This window comes from Muntiacus reevesi, chromosome 5 (assembly GCF_963930625.1).
Source record: "Muntiacus reevesi chromosome 5, mMunRee1.1, whole genome shotgun sequence".
NCBI classification, from domain to species: Eukaryota; Metazoa; Chordata; class Mammalia; order Artiodactyla; family Cervidae; genus Muntiacus; species Muntiacus reevesi.
Window position 1 is genome coordinate 83,224,880 of NC_089253.1, and position 15,122 is coordinate 83,240,001.

The window sequence follows — 15,122 nt, forward strand, 5'->3', positions numbered from 1 at the left end:
TAAATATTCAATGGGAATAAAACTGGCATGGTACCTTTTTTCTTTCCTCTTTGGGTTTGGCTCTTTCAAATATAACGGCCCATCGATGAGCATTTTTAACACACTCCATAGTCCTTTCCTGTGGTGTTAGGTCTTCTCTTTTTTTCTCCTGGGTCCGGGTGGGGGTGGGGTGGGCTGTCATGGGGGAACTGCCCTTTAAACTCTTAAGTGTCACTATAGAAACACACGCAGAGGTGATGGGTGGCGTTGTGCTTTGTCCTGAATGCCGTCTTGACTTCTCCTTCCCCGTCCTCCAGTCTGTTCTGAAACTGTGGGTGAGATCCGGAGCGCCCATCACTTTGGTTAGTGATAGGGCCGATTCATTTGCTTTGTACCTTTTCTTTCACTTTCCTTTTTTCCTTTCTCTGGAGGCATCACATGCTGGTGCTGTGTCTTTATGAATGTTTTAACCATTTTCATGGTGGAAGAATTTTATATTTATGCAGTTGTACAATTTTATTTTTTTCTGCAAGAAAAAGTGTAATGTATGAAATAAACCAAAGTCACTTGTTTGAAAATAAATCTTTATTTTGGACTTTATAAAAAGCAATGCAGTACCCCATAGACTGATGTTGAATGTTGTCTACAGTGCAAAAATCCATGTTCTAACATATGTCATAATTGCCAGGAGTACAGTGCTCTTGTTGATCTTGTATTCAGTCAGGTTAAAACAATGGACAATAAAAGAATGAACACATTCCTCATGTGCGTGATTCACTCTTGTCTAAATGCCCCAACCTGTGACTGCTTTACTTTCTACACTGCTAGTTATCCAAGATCTTGAAGAAATACTGAACCTGAAAGACAAAAATGTGATTTCATTAGTTCCCGTGGAAGTTTGGCCTTTTCCATCCAACAGAAGCCAAGAGCTGGGTCAGGACTCTGGACACTGGACATCAAGGTGCACACCCCTTCCTGTGAGACAACCAGATTAATTGGAGGCAGAGACTCAATGAAGTTTTAAAGTTCAAGTTTAGAAATATTCTGCAGTGATACTCAGTTTAGAAAACATGAAATTTTGGTTCCTGCTAGTGCTTCACAAGGTATAGCTGTTCAAAAAAAGTCAAGGTTGTCATTACTTCAGTTTAAAAAAAGTGATGCTAGCAATCAAAAAATGGACAGAAAATGTATATAGACGTTTCTCCAAAGAAAATGTACAGATGAGCATAGGCACATGAAAAAATGCTCAGTGTCGCTAATTATTAGAGAAATGCAAATCAAAACTACAATAAGGTACCATCACATACCAGTCAGAATGGCCATCTTTAAGTCTACAAAAAACAAATGCTGGAATGTGTGTGGAGAAAAGAGAACTTTGTTAGTTGGAATGTTCATTGGTGCAGCTACCATGGAGAAAGTATGGAGGTTTCTCAAAAAACTAAAAGCTACTGTATGATCCAGCAGTCCCACTCCTGGGAATATATCCTGATGAAACTATAATTTGAAGACACATGCACCCATATGTTCATAGCAGCACTAGTCACAATAGCCAAGACATGGATGCAACCTAAATGTCCTTCAAGAGGTGAATGAAAAAGAACATATGGTGTATATATATGTACACACACACACAAATGGAATATTACTCAGCCATAAAAGGAACATAATGCCATTTGCAGCAACATGGATGGACCTAGAGATTATCATACTAAGTAAGTCAGACAGACAAATGTATCATTTATATGTGGAATCTAAAATAGAACATAAATCAACTTACCTATAAAACAGAAACAGACTCAGAGAACAGACTTGTGGTTGCTAAGGGGTGATGGAGCAGGGGAGGGATGGATTGGGAGTTGAGATTATCAGATGCAAACTATTGTATATAGTATGGATAAATAACAAGTTCCTAACGTATAGCACAGGGAACTATATTCAATATCCTGTGATAAACCATGGAAAAGAATATGAAAATAATATATATATAACTGAAAAAACTAGCATGTGCCAAAAAAAGTTGAGGTTCAATAAATTAAGGTTTATATCCTGGTTTTCAGTTCATGGTTTGGCCTAAGTCCTTCTTTAAGTGAAAGTGAAAGAAAGTGCAGGTCACTCAATTGTGTCCGACTCTTTGTGACCCCACAGACGATACAGTCCATGGAATTCTCCAGGCCAGAATACTGGAGTGGGTACCCTTTCCCTTCTCCAGAGGATCTTCCCAACTCTGGGATAGAACCCAGGTCTCCTGCATTGCAGGCAGATTCTTTACCAGCTGAGCCACAAGGGAAGCCCAAGAATACTGGAGTGGGTAGCCTATCCCCTCTCCAGCAGATCTTACGGATCCAGGAATTGGACTGGGGTCTCCTGCATTGCAGGCGGATTCTTTACCCACTGAGCTATCAGGGAAGCCCAAGTCCTTCTTTAGCCATATATTTAAAAATTAGCCTTAGAGTGAAAGAAGGTGAAAATGAGCTTTCAGAAAAACATTCTCTAGGTATAACTGAGCTAAAGATTTAAGTATCACTTAATCTGCATGGGAAATACCCAAACTAAAGTCTTGGTATCGTGTTTCAGAAAGTAGAGATCTTTCACAAAACCTGTGCAACCACAACTCACACCAACCATTCCTGCCTTCAGGCTGGTCCTGAGAAATCCTCTGGTACGAAGCTGGGCTCCCCTCATACAGAGAGACAGACCGAGAGGCCCATGGCCATTTCTGTGACAGTACAGCTTGTTCAGAAATTAAGAGCTTAAATTCCCACCTTATTGTCCCATTTTTATTATCCTGCCAATCTGCTCCTCTTGTTTATTCTTTTGTTTTGTTTTGTTTTGTTTATTCTTTAAAAATACTACCTGAGACTTTGCTATCGCTAGAGCAGCAAATCGTGTGATGGCAAATGAATACCAGAGGAAATAGTGGTAAATGGCACAACTGCCTAGATGCAAAGGTTTAAGGGGCCCTCCTTAACAACTGACGAGATTCTGCAGAATCCATAAGTGGACAACATACTTCATAAAGCTGGGTTTCTCAAAACGCAACCCCTATATACACTGAAATAGAAGGTATTTTATATTTTTAACAGAGGATGGTCTGTCTTGAAACTGAGTCTTAAATGTGTGATGTGTATGAACAAGAAGGGGAGAATGGCTCTACGTCTGAGGAAAAGGGAGTATTTATTCAAATTGGAAGGTAGTTTGTATTTTTGAGACTGTTCTCAGGTCTCAACCCCCTGCTTTCATATGAACCTTGTGCCTTCTGTTCTAAGATGCTGTGTGTATGTTCATGTATATGTGTGCATGTGCACCCAAGTATGTGTGTGTGCAGAGATGCCTATTCCTTCCTTCAAGATTCTATGCAAATCTTGCTTCCCTGTAATCTCTCCAGATGGTGCTAATCTATTCCCTAGCCATGAGAGTGGTTAAATTTCCAATGGGAGACTGGGAGCATGGTTAGTGTTGACTCGGTGGATATTTGCTAGTGCCAAGTACTCTCCTAACTGCTACAGAAAGACCCATGAGTGATCCTCTGCAGCTCACATTCTAGTATTAATTAAGCACTGAAGTGCTTGCTTATTTCTGGAATTCTTGTTTCTATACATTTATCATGAATTTCTCACCTTGTATTATTAGGTGACACATTTCTTGTGTATAGGGACAGTGCCTTCTACCTTTTGGGGTTTTCTTATATCCTGGACAGGGTTTTCATGTAAGTCCAGTAAGTCAAATATTGAATTACTCACCAGAAAATATAAAAGGAATGAGTTTTTAAAATGCGTTGTTTCTCAAATGTGTGCTGAGTAACACTTGGAATCAAAAGGACTGGAAGCTACTGAATAGAGGCAAAGGGATTCTTTTTTTTTTTTCAATCCATCATATTCACTGAAGGAAAGTTTCAATGTGGTGCTAGTATGACTTCAACCCAGGTTAATCCCCTTTCAAATAACGGGAGAGTGGCCTGGGGCTCAGAACCTTTGGCAAGCAATATCATCTAGCTAGAATTTAATAACTTTTGCTTTTATTGTATTTATTACCTTCAATTAAGTACAAGTAATCCTAGTTTCCCACTTAATGGCAAATAAATATTTCCATAATGGAAATCAATGTATTCAAGTATCACAGTGAATGTACTTAAAAATAGTAGATATAATTTAAGGTGGTATTCAGATAATCTAAAACTCCTGAAGGTAAAAAAGGCCATCTAGAAGATAGGAACTTTTGCCCTAAAATACAGCATTAACAGAAGCCAAGGTTTTCAGTCCTGTACCTGTCTGGGCAAAATCTAATTTGAATCTATTGTTTTAGAACAATAGCATGCCCTGTCTGCTCAGGCTGCACTTATTACCAGAGGGAAACGCTCCAACTCCAAATTAAAAACATTATCAGCGATCAGAGACGAAAATCCAGTCTTTCAAAGTCCAGTGAAAGCTCAAACTCCTGGCTTTTTAAAGGATTAGTAACACCTCAATATCAGTTTATATTTGGCCCATGGAGGAGAACTAAATGAGGTTACTTAGAAAATCCATGATTAAGGACAGAGGGCAACATAATCCAGAGGGAAACTATCCAAGGAGCACTTAAGAACAGTTGTAATCAAGTGAATAAAAAACACTCTTGGTTTCAAATTCGGAGAACATGTGACTCTCTCTTCTCTTCTTTAAGAGGGAATTAGCATTAACCAGTCATGTTATCTGCCGTCTTCTAGGCCCTGTGCAGGAAAAGATGACCAGGTAATAGATTTAAACCTGTTATTCTCCCAACTGAAGCTTGTGATCAGCCACAGCCTACCCAATGTGAAACCAGGAGGACTGGACCAAAGGCAGATTAGATTATCTTGGTTCATATTTTAGTTCTGTATTTTTCTCCAAGAAACTGTCAGCATTGGTCTGTTCTGAGAGATTAAGTATCTCTTGAAGGTACTGATTCTTACTAACTACAGAATCCAGCTATTTTATCTAGCCACAAATGAGTCCCGCACCCTAAGAAAAGGCCCATATTGTAATAAACTGTGACTTACTATCTCCAGTTTGCTTTACCACAAAACCTTTTAAAAACAGGGATTTCATTAAATCAGCACTCTTACTGGCAGTCTGTAAAGTGCTATCTTTTCCAAGGAATTGCTCATCTTCTTCCTCCATGTTGGCCCTATATAGGCCAGGTAGGAGGAGGTACTGAGTGATTTAAAACCAACCTATTTAGTTATCTACAACATCTGATAAACTCCATAAAAACTTTGGTTTAAGTGCTCAAACATTTCATTTCTCTGTAAGGAGGCTATTTAGTGCCCATAACTTGTTACAGGGATTTATGGTTATTAAATTAGCAAGTGTTGGAGGAGCATGGAACAGCCCTCTAGCAATGGGATATTCCTTTAGAAAAGGAGCAGGAGTTCTAAAATGACCAGTGGGTGAGGATCAGGCCTTAGGAAGGTGCTGAAGATTCAGCGTTGGAACCTCTGGGGGACAAGGGAACAGAATAAGGCTTACAGACCCTTTGGGGTTGTACTACCAAAAATGAAACACAGCAGGAGTCCATGCTGATGGAAACCTTTGCCTAGCACTGACCTTTCTTCTTCTCTCTTACAAATTTCTCCCAAGCTACCTACTATGTGCCCAGCACTGATTATGAACTCAGGGAGGGAAGGATTCAGGCAAACAAGATCCCTGTTCTTATGAAACTATGGCTTTACACTATACACATTTAAATGCCTTAAATGGCCTAAACTATTCTCACTTATATTCAATTCCATTCCCTCCTCTGTCAATCATTCATTTAACATATTGAGCACATCCCAGTCATGATAATTCAGTGAAGAGTGAGACCTGGTCCTTAGAAAGCTTATAGCCTGGAAAGAGGAAAACCTATGTAATCAAATAAAATCACAATTCTGTGCTAAGGTATAAGGGGGAATAATTAACTGCCAATGGGAACACAAAATATTTCATAAATTGGTTAACACCCGAGTCTTTGGGATGAGTTGGAAGCAACACAGAAGAAGAAGGAACAAATTTTAGCTGACTATACAATTGCTATGCCAAAGCCAATCTTCACTAGTAAGATTAACTTGAGGATTTGTTCTCTCTATCACTGTTAGATATAAATAAGGACAATACCTTACATTTATTAACTACTTCACAGTATACAGTCTAACTTCATATATAAGCCGTCTCCTTCATACCAGCTCTGTGACGCTGGTCCTCTTATCTCGAGACAGAGCAGCATCCTGAGACTCAGAAGCGTACGACAATCCCTACACAGTAATCTGGTAAGCTGGGGACTTGCTCAGTTGGCAAGGATGGAACTTGACTCTGTATCTTCCAAGTCTAAGCCACACTGGTGCTGTGACCTCCCATGGAGTACTGCCTGCATTTGCTGATGACTGTATATAGATTACTGCAGATTCTGTGCTGCTGCTGCTAAACCACTTCAGTCGTGTCCAACTCTGTTCGACCCCATAGACAGCAGCCCACCAGGCTCCGCTGTCCCTGGGATTCTCCAGGCAAGAACACTGGAGGGGGTTGCCATTTCCTTCTCCATAAGAAAGCACAATAATTCAAACAAATGTATATTTTCTGTAATTGCTTCAAGTGTAGACTCAGCAAACGCTGGCAGAGAGTGTTTTGTCTTTGCCCTGAGTACAATGCACAGCAAAAATGGGTATTAATGCTAGTGATTCCCAGTTCACCACTCCTCCAGTGGAATTTCTAGTATATGGAGCAAGCATGAAATTTCCTTGCATGTTTTATTAACTCTGGCTTTGTATCAGAGTCTAGTGCAGCTCACTGCTCCTGACACCTGGGCTCTACCACAGATGACGGGATCAGACACTTCTTGGAGGTGGAGCGCAGGTGTCTATATTCCAATGATTCTTAATGTTGATAACGGAAAGGGAGAAGGGAGAAGGGAAAGGGAAAAGGGAAAGGCTACCCACTCCAGTATTCTGGCCTGGAGAATTCCATGGACTGTATAGTCCATGGGGTCACAGAGTCAGACACGACTGAGAGGCTTTAACTTCACACACAGTTAATGTTGAGCAACAGAAATGCCTGTGGAGCTTTGTTTTTTTCCTCCTTACTTTTAAAGCAAAGTATAGGTATGCTCAAACATTTACAGAATTTACCTATCCTTCTATCATGGAGTTCAGCACCAAATTTAAATATGTGTTCCTGTGCCATTATACTAAGTAGATTTTCAGATAACATCTGATCAATCTGAATTTGACTAAGGTACAGTTTTGTTGGTGTTCCAATGGTTATTGATTTTTAAATATGTCAGCCTATTTAGAAGGAAAACAACTTCCAACTGCCTGGGGACCCTTACAGCATGTAACCTGTCCTGACACACAGGACCATATGCTTAGAAGGGCCTGCATCTGTGAGTGCTCAGTCGCTTTTGTTGTGTCCAACTCTTTGCAACCCTATGGGCTTTAGTCTGCCAGGCTCCTCTGTCCATGGGATTCTCCCAGGCAAGAATGCTGGAGTGGTCGCCATGCCCTCCTCCAGGGGATCTTCCTGACCCGGGACGGAACCCTCATTGTATGTCTCCTGCATTGGCAGACGGGCTCTTTACTACTAGAGCCGCCTGGGAAGCCCTAGAAGGGCCTATGCCTGGTTCAGTGTTCCACTGTCTCTCTCTTGAAATTCCCTTTTGAACCAGGGACCCCGTTATTTCCATCCTACAACAGTTCTTGGAATCATGGGCTTCTGTGTTAGAGCTACTTCAGCTTGGTTTTCTCAGGGGCTTCTGTGTTAGGGCTACTTCAGCCTGGTTTTCTCAGGGGCTTCTGTGTTAGGGCTACTTCAGCCTGGTTTCCCTATTGGCTGAGTGGAAAATGTGGTTGAAAAAGCTGCTTGTAAAATGGGCAATGGACAGATCCATGATGAGAGTTGGGTCAGAGAAGGTGCAGGTTGAGGCTGGCTATGAAAGATGAGAGTCAGCAGACTTTCCAGGAGAGGAACAGAGGTGGGGGATGTCAGGCAGAGCCCTGGGGCAGGGATGAGGGGAAGAGGACCTGGGCGGTGGGGACAGCTGGAGGAGGCTACCAGCAGCCCTTCATGTGTGAGCCTGAATCCTTTCTGAACTCTGCCCTCGCTCCCTGTCTCCCTCTCTGTCTTCCCTCTGCAAGTCACCACTTGTTTTCAGCTCCGCAGATGTGGAGTTCAGAAGTAAACAGTTGTGAGGAAAAAGATGGTGGGGAATGGATATCTAGGGTCCTCCTGACAGATGGGCTCAGAGGAAACATTCTTGCCTTGAGAAAAAGAGATGAAAAATCTGTCCTTGCTTACAATTGCGTTGGCCAAAAATTTCATGAGTTTTTCATCATAAGATGGTACAGAAACACCCAAATGAACTTTCTGGCCAACCCAATAGCTACAGAGCCTATAAAGTTCTTGGACTGCAGAGGTACCCCCTCAAATCTATTCATAGGCTACAAAATAAAGAAGTTGAATCAACATAGTCCTTAAGAGTTATCTCCTTCACATATGTTTATCTTCTCCATTGCTTCAGAGGCCATATTTGGCATCTTTTTCTCCCCCCTTTAACTGGAGTTCAGTTGACTGACAGTGTTGTGCTAGTTTCAGGCGTATATAAGATAGATAACTAATAAAGACCTACTGTACAGCACAGGGAACTCTACTCAATAATCTGTAATAACCTATATGGGAAAAGAATCTTAAGAAGAATTGATATATGTATATGTATAACTGATTTACTTTGCTATACAGCTGAAGTCTTTGAAGACAAAATGAAAAGTTCACAATGAAATGACTAGACATTTCAGTGATTCCATAAAACCAGTGTTCTCAAAGTTCTCTTATAAAGACCTCTTAATTCTTATGCTGCCACCCACTAATGAGAATTGGAGAAGGAAATGGCAACCCACTCCAGTATTCTTGCCTGGAGAATCCCATGGACGGAGGAGCCTGGTGGGCTACAGTCCACAGGGTCGCAAAGAGTCGGATACAACTGAGTGACTTCACTTGCACTAATGCGAACAATCGTCTTTTTAAAGCTAGAAGAATATTATACCTCAGCCCAGAATAGAGTGGTGTTAACCTTTATCTTTACAGGAAACAGACACCTTCCCTCCCCCAACCCCCAATATATCTAAAGATACAGGTGTCCTTTCTAGAAATTCATTCTAAAATTGTGTTCTGTGGTTCATTCCTATGTGGCCTCTTCGGCCCTGAAGGTGGTTTTCGTTGCTGCTAGCCCTTCCTCAGTCCCTCAAAGTATCTAAAAATATGAATTGGTGTTTGTCACTTCTGTTTGCTTCTCCCCACCCTCAGTGATTAAAAAAGTACTCTCTGAGAGTCACCATATCTCAGGGTGAGTCATGGATAATTTTTCAATATTTACATTTAAAATTTTATCAATATTCACTCTTTAAAAAAATGGAATCCTTGTTATATATCAAATGCTTATCTTTTATGTGTCTTTTATATATGATACCTTATCTTGGTTAAACCTGACAATTGAAGTAGATGCATTAGTCCCACTTTTTCAGTTGATGAGACTGAGGATTTTAGAGCTAACAACTTGCCTGAGAACACAGGACTCAGCTGAGCCCATGGGGCTCTGCTTATTCTGATTAAGAGCTCAAGGTTGGGATGGAGCCTGCCAGTGGGAGTCTGATTCCTAGCTTTGCCATTTCCTGGATGGATGACCTTGAGTAAGTCACTTAATTTCTTGTTTCTCATATTCCACATCTCTAATATAATAATACCATCACATGAGGGTTGCTGTAAAGATAAAATGAGTTAATATATGGAAAGCATTTAAAAGAGTACCTAGCATAGAGTAAATATACCATAATAACTATCATTATTGCTTCTCCAATGTTCCCACAATGCTGTGATCTGTCCTGCTATACATCAGTAAAGCCTTGGGTTTCTGAGCAATTTCTTCATGCTCTGAGAGCCAAAACTACCAGGAAAATTCCAGCTTATTAGGGGACATGCATGCGTGCGTGTGTGCATGCTCCATGACTTCAGTCATGTCCAACTCTTTGCAACCTTATGAACTGTAGCCCGCCAGGCTCCTTTGTCCATGGGATTCTCCAGGAAAGAATACTGGAGTGGGTTGCCATGCCCTCCTCCAGGGGATCTTCCAGACCCAGGGATGGAATCCACATCTCTGATGTCTCCTGCACTGGCAGGTGGATTCTTTAGCACTAGCACCACCTTATCAGAGGACAGCCTACATAATTAACCAGGTCATGAATGACAAAGGCAGACTAAGGATCTTTGCAGACAAAGACAGTTAAGAGATATAGAACCAAATACAACATGGAATCCTTGAATGGTCCCTGGACTACAAACATTTTTTCTTTTACAGAAAAAATCTGTGGTGAAACTGTAACAGGAGGGAAAGGGGCAGGGCACAACTTTTGAAAGAATGACATAGCCCAAGGACACAAAATAAACGGATTAGAATCAAATGGGTCCAAGATGCCAGACAAGACCTTTGACTAGAACTTGATCCTCAATCAGCAAGCTATATGACACATCCAGAAGTGCATGACAGTTCCAAGGCACTGTCAAAAGACCAAGCAGTGGGAGGTAGCCCAAATCCTGGAAATCTCCATCCCTTCCCCAAAATAGTTGTAATAATCCTCCCACTCATTAGGATATGAAATTACCCCGCCTATAAAAACTAACTTTTCATGCAAAGATGGGCACAATAAAGGATAGAAATGGTATGCACCTAACAGAAGCAGAAGATATTAAGAAGAGGTGGCAAGAATATACAGAAGAACTTATTAAAAAGATCTTCATGACTCAGATAACCATGATGATGTGATCCCTCACCAAGAGCCACACATCCTGGAATGTGAAGTCAAGTGGGCCTTAGGAAGAATCACTATGAACAAAGCTAGTGGAGGTGATGGAATTCCAGTTGAGCTATTTCAAATCCTGAAAGATGATGCTGTGAAAGTGCTGCACTCAATATGCCAACAAATTTGGAAAACTCGGCAGTGGTCACAGGACTAGAAAAAGTCAGTTTTCATTCCAATCCCAAAGAAAGGCAATGCCAAAGAATGTTCAAACTACCAGACAATTGCACTCATCTCACACACTAGCAAAGTGATGCTCAAAATTCTCCAAGCCAGGCTTCAACAGTACGTGAACCGTGAACTTCCAGATGTTCAAGCTGGTTTTAGAAAAGGCAGAGGAACCAGAGATCAAATTGCCAACATCCGCTGGATCATCGAAAAAGCAAGAGTTCCAGAAAGACATCTATTTCTGCTTTATTGACTATGCCAAAGCCTTTGACTGTGTGGATCACAACAAACTGTGGAAAATTCTTTAAGAGATGGGAATGCCAGACCACCTTAGCTGCTTCCTGAGAAATCGGTATGCAGATCAAGAAGCAACAGTTAAACCAGACATGGAACAACAAACTGGTTCCAAATTGGGAAAGGAGTATGTCAAGGCTATATACTGTCACCCTGCTTATTTAACTTAAATGCAGAATACATCATGAGAAATGCCAGACTGGATGAAGCACAAGCTGGAATCAAGACTGCCAGGAGAAATATCAATAACCGCAGACAGGCAGATGACACTACCCTTATGGCAGAAAGTGAAGAAGAACTAAAGAACCTTTTGATGAAAGTGAATGAGAAGAGTGAAAAAGCTGACATTAAGCTCAACATTCAGAAAACTAAGATCATGGCATCTGGTCCCATCGCTTCATGGCAAATAGATGGAGAAACAATGGAAACAGTGACAGGATTTATTTTCTTGGGCTCCAAAATCACTGCAGATGGTGACTGCAGCCATGAAATTAAAAGACACTTGATCCTTGGAAGAAAAGCTGTGACCAAATGAGACAGCATATTAAAAAGCAGAGACATTACTTTGCCAACAAAGGTCTATCTAGTCAAAGCTATGGTTTTTCCAGTAGTCATGTATGGATGTGAGAGTTGGACCATAAAGAAAGCTGAGTGCCGAAGAACTGATACTTCTAAACTGTGGTGCTGGAGAAGACTCTTGAGGGTCCATTGGACTGCAAGGAGATCCACCCAGTCCATCCTAAACGAAATCAGTCCTGACTATCATTGGAAGGACTGATGCTGAAGCTGAAACTCCAATACTTTGGCCACCTGATGTGAAGAACTGACTCACTGGAAAGACCATGATGCTTGGAAAGATTGAAGGCAGGAGGAGAAGGGGACGACAGAGGATGAGATGGTTGGATGGCATCACCAACTCAATGCACATGAGTTTGAGGAAGTTTCTGGAGTTGGTGATGGACAGGGAAGCCTGGTGTGCTTCAGTCCATGAGGTCACAAAGAGTTGGACACAACTGAGCAACTGAACTGAACTGATAAACTAACCATGCCACATTTCATGGCCACACTCGCCCTTTGCGATGGCCCACACTCTTTCTGTGGAGCTGCTTCTCTCTGAAACTGAATAAATCCATTTCTTACTTATCACTTTATCTCTCACTGCATTCTTTCCGTGATGAGATATCAAGAACCTGAGCTTCATTAGGTCCTAAAACCAGGTACTGAGGGATTTGGCTGGGTTAGAGTCCCAGTCACATGAGTTCAAGTCCCAATCTGAAATAAATGATTTCAAAACTGGTTAAGATTTACATTTCTATACATAGTAGTACTGTATTAATTTCTGGATTTCTCATCATTGTTCTTTGGTGAAGGAAGAGAATACCTGTGTGTGAGGAAATATACACTGAAATATTGAGCGATAAAAGGGAATCATAATTGCAATTTACTGTCATATATATATGTATATACACACATACACATATATGTAAGAAATTAATACACACATACACAAGGTGAAAGAAGAGAGAGAATGATTAATATGATAAATTTTAACATTTGGGGAATGCAGGTAAATGGTTTACAGAAGCTCTTTGTATTATTGCTTTGTAATTTTTAAAATAAGTCTAAATTATTTTGAAATAAAATGATAAAAAATATTAATCAGTAGAAATAAACAGTCTAGTATTATTGCATGAAAGAGAAGAGGGCGCAAGAGGATGAAGTCACATCCCAGGTCACGTCCAAGTCTCTGGGAGGGCTGCCAAGTATGGGTTGTTTGCTTCATGCAGGAAAAAATTCAAGAGCTATTGTAAAGTGAAAAAAGGTTTAGTCAGGGAGGAAACACACTCCAGAGAGAGTGTATCGGCCATCTTGAAAGCCAAAAGAGGCACAGGGTACAGGGCAGTGCTTTTATTTTGGGAAGGGGTGGGGATTTCCAGGAATTGGGCCACCAGCTACTTTTTGACCTCATAGAGCCTGGGGTGTGTCCTTTAGCATGCTGATGAGCTGATGAGCATTACAATGAGCGTAAAATGAGGCTCACGGACAAGTGGAAGCTGAGTCATCCATCTTGAATCTAGTTGGTTCTAATCAATTTATGTTCTGCCCTTGAGCTCTACCATTCTTCTTTTTTTTTTTTTTTTTTAGATTTTTTTTTTTCCTTTGGAACATTTTATTTTGCATTGGGGAGTAACTGATTAATGATCTTGTGACAGTTCCAGGTGAAGCGTAAAGAGACACAGTCATACATATTCGTGTATCCATTCTTCCCCAATGGGCTTCTCTGGTAGCTTACAAGGTAAAGAATCTGCCTGCAATGCAGGAGACCTGGGTTTGATCCTTGGGTCAGGAAGATCCCCTGGAGAAGGAAATGGCAACCCACTCCAGTATTCCTACTTGGGAAATCTCAAAGACAGAAGAGCCTGGTGGGCTACAGTCTATGGGGTCACAAAGACTGAGACAAGACTGAGAGACTGACATTTTCACTTTCTTTATTGTCCCCTAAAGCCCTCTTCCAAACCAGGCTGTCACATAACACTGAGCAGAGTTCCATGTTCTATACAATAGGTCCTTGTTGGTATAAGGAATGTCATACAATATTTCTCCTTTTCTATCTGGCTATGTCATTCTTTTAAAGGCTGTGTCCTGCCACCTTCCTGTCTCAGTATAGTAAAAGAGTACTGAATTCAGAGCTGGAAGAACTGAGTTTAATTCTAGCCACTATTTCCTTGTGTTCTTCAGCAAGTAATATAAACTCTTTCAGACTGTTCCTAATCTAAAAATTGAGACTAATAAGACCTACTTCACTGGGGAAAATGTGTATATGCTGAATATGTATAAATTCACGGTGAATTTATAAAGTTGCAGTGCTTTGTACAAATCATAAATTTTACTAAGCAGTTCAGCATGGACTCTGCTATAAGTCAGTTTCAGTGAGGCTTCTGGACTCACCTGGGAATATCAGGCAAGCAGGGGAGAAAACACAGGCGAACTTTCCATTTCATGTTAGAAATTCATTTTTGCTCACTCCCTACAGAAGAAAAGGTTTCTAATAGGGAACTTAGTCTATGCTGAGACTGAAAGTCATTAAGTCAGGTCTGACTGTTTGCAAGCCCATGGGCTGCAACCCACTAGGCTCCTGTGTCCATGGGATTTCCCAGGTAAGGATACCAGAGTGGGTTTTCATTTCCTTCTCCAGAAGATCCTCCTGGGTCTCCTGCATTACAGGCAGATTCTTTATAATCAAAGCTACCAGTGAAGCCCACAAACATGTAAATATGATGGTCAATTGTTAAGATGAATTATTTTCCATCTGGCAATAGATCAGGATCACCCCTTAGCACTTAAAAAAGAAATGGATGGTTGGATTCCATTCCTAAAAGTCTGATTTATTAGGTGTCAGGAAGATCCTGGGCATAAGGACATCAAATAACTCCACAGATATTTCTGATATTAACTGGGGTTATAAATTGCTACCCTGGATAGAGAGTTAGTAAAAGTAGGTGACCTAGAAATCAGGGCTGGAACCATGCCTATCTGATACTGCCATAAGTGATCAGAAATCTCCCAGTTTACTTGGCATTTGCTAGTACACTGGAGGTCCTTGACACGGATAATATGCCCAAGAGATGGGCAATAAAGGAGACAGTGAACTTTGACGGGTCATCTTGAGTATTCATGAGAGAGAAATCAAGCAGCCTCACAGACAGTTCTATAACAATACACAGTGACTCAGGAGAAGGATTTTAGAGTGTGTTCTGATGATCCCCTATAGACTTGGGCCCAAGGGGCAATGCTGTTTGGGAGGCTTTCTCTGCAGCTGACCTCATAATGGATACTGAAAATTCAA

General features: G+C 41.0%; 1 protein-coding gene across 2 annotated transcripts in view; it reads right to left on the reverse strand.

Annotated features, from left to right (window-relative positions):
- Positions 1 to 517: 517 nt before the first annotated feature.
- Positions 518 to 15,122, reverse strand: part of NME7 (NME/NM23 family member 7) — a 232,294-nt gene continuing 217,689 nt past the window's right edge. For both annotated transcript variants that reach the window (XM_065935656.1, XM_065935658.1), the window contains exon 12: positions 518 to 836. In XM_065935656.1, coding sequence (XP_065791728.1) covers positions 804 to 836 — 33 coding nt within the window. In that variant the 3' untranslated portion in view covers positions 518 to 803. The remainder of the gene's footprint in view (positions 837 to 15,122) is intronic.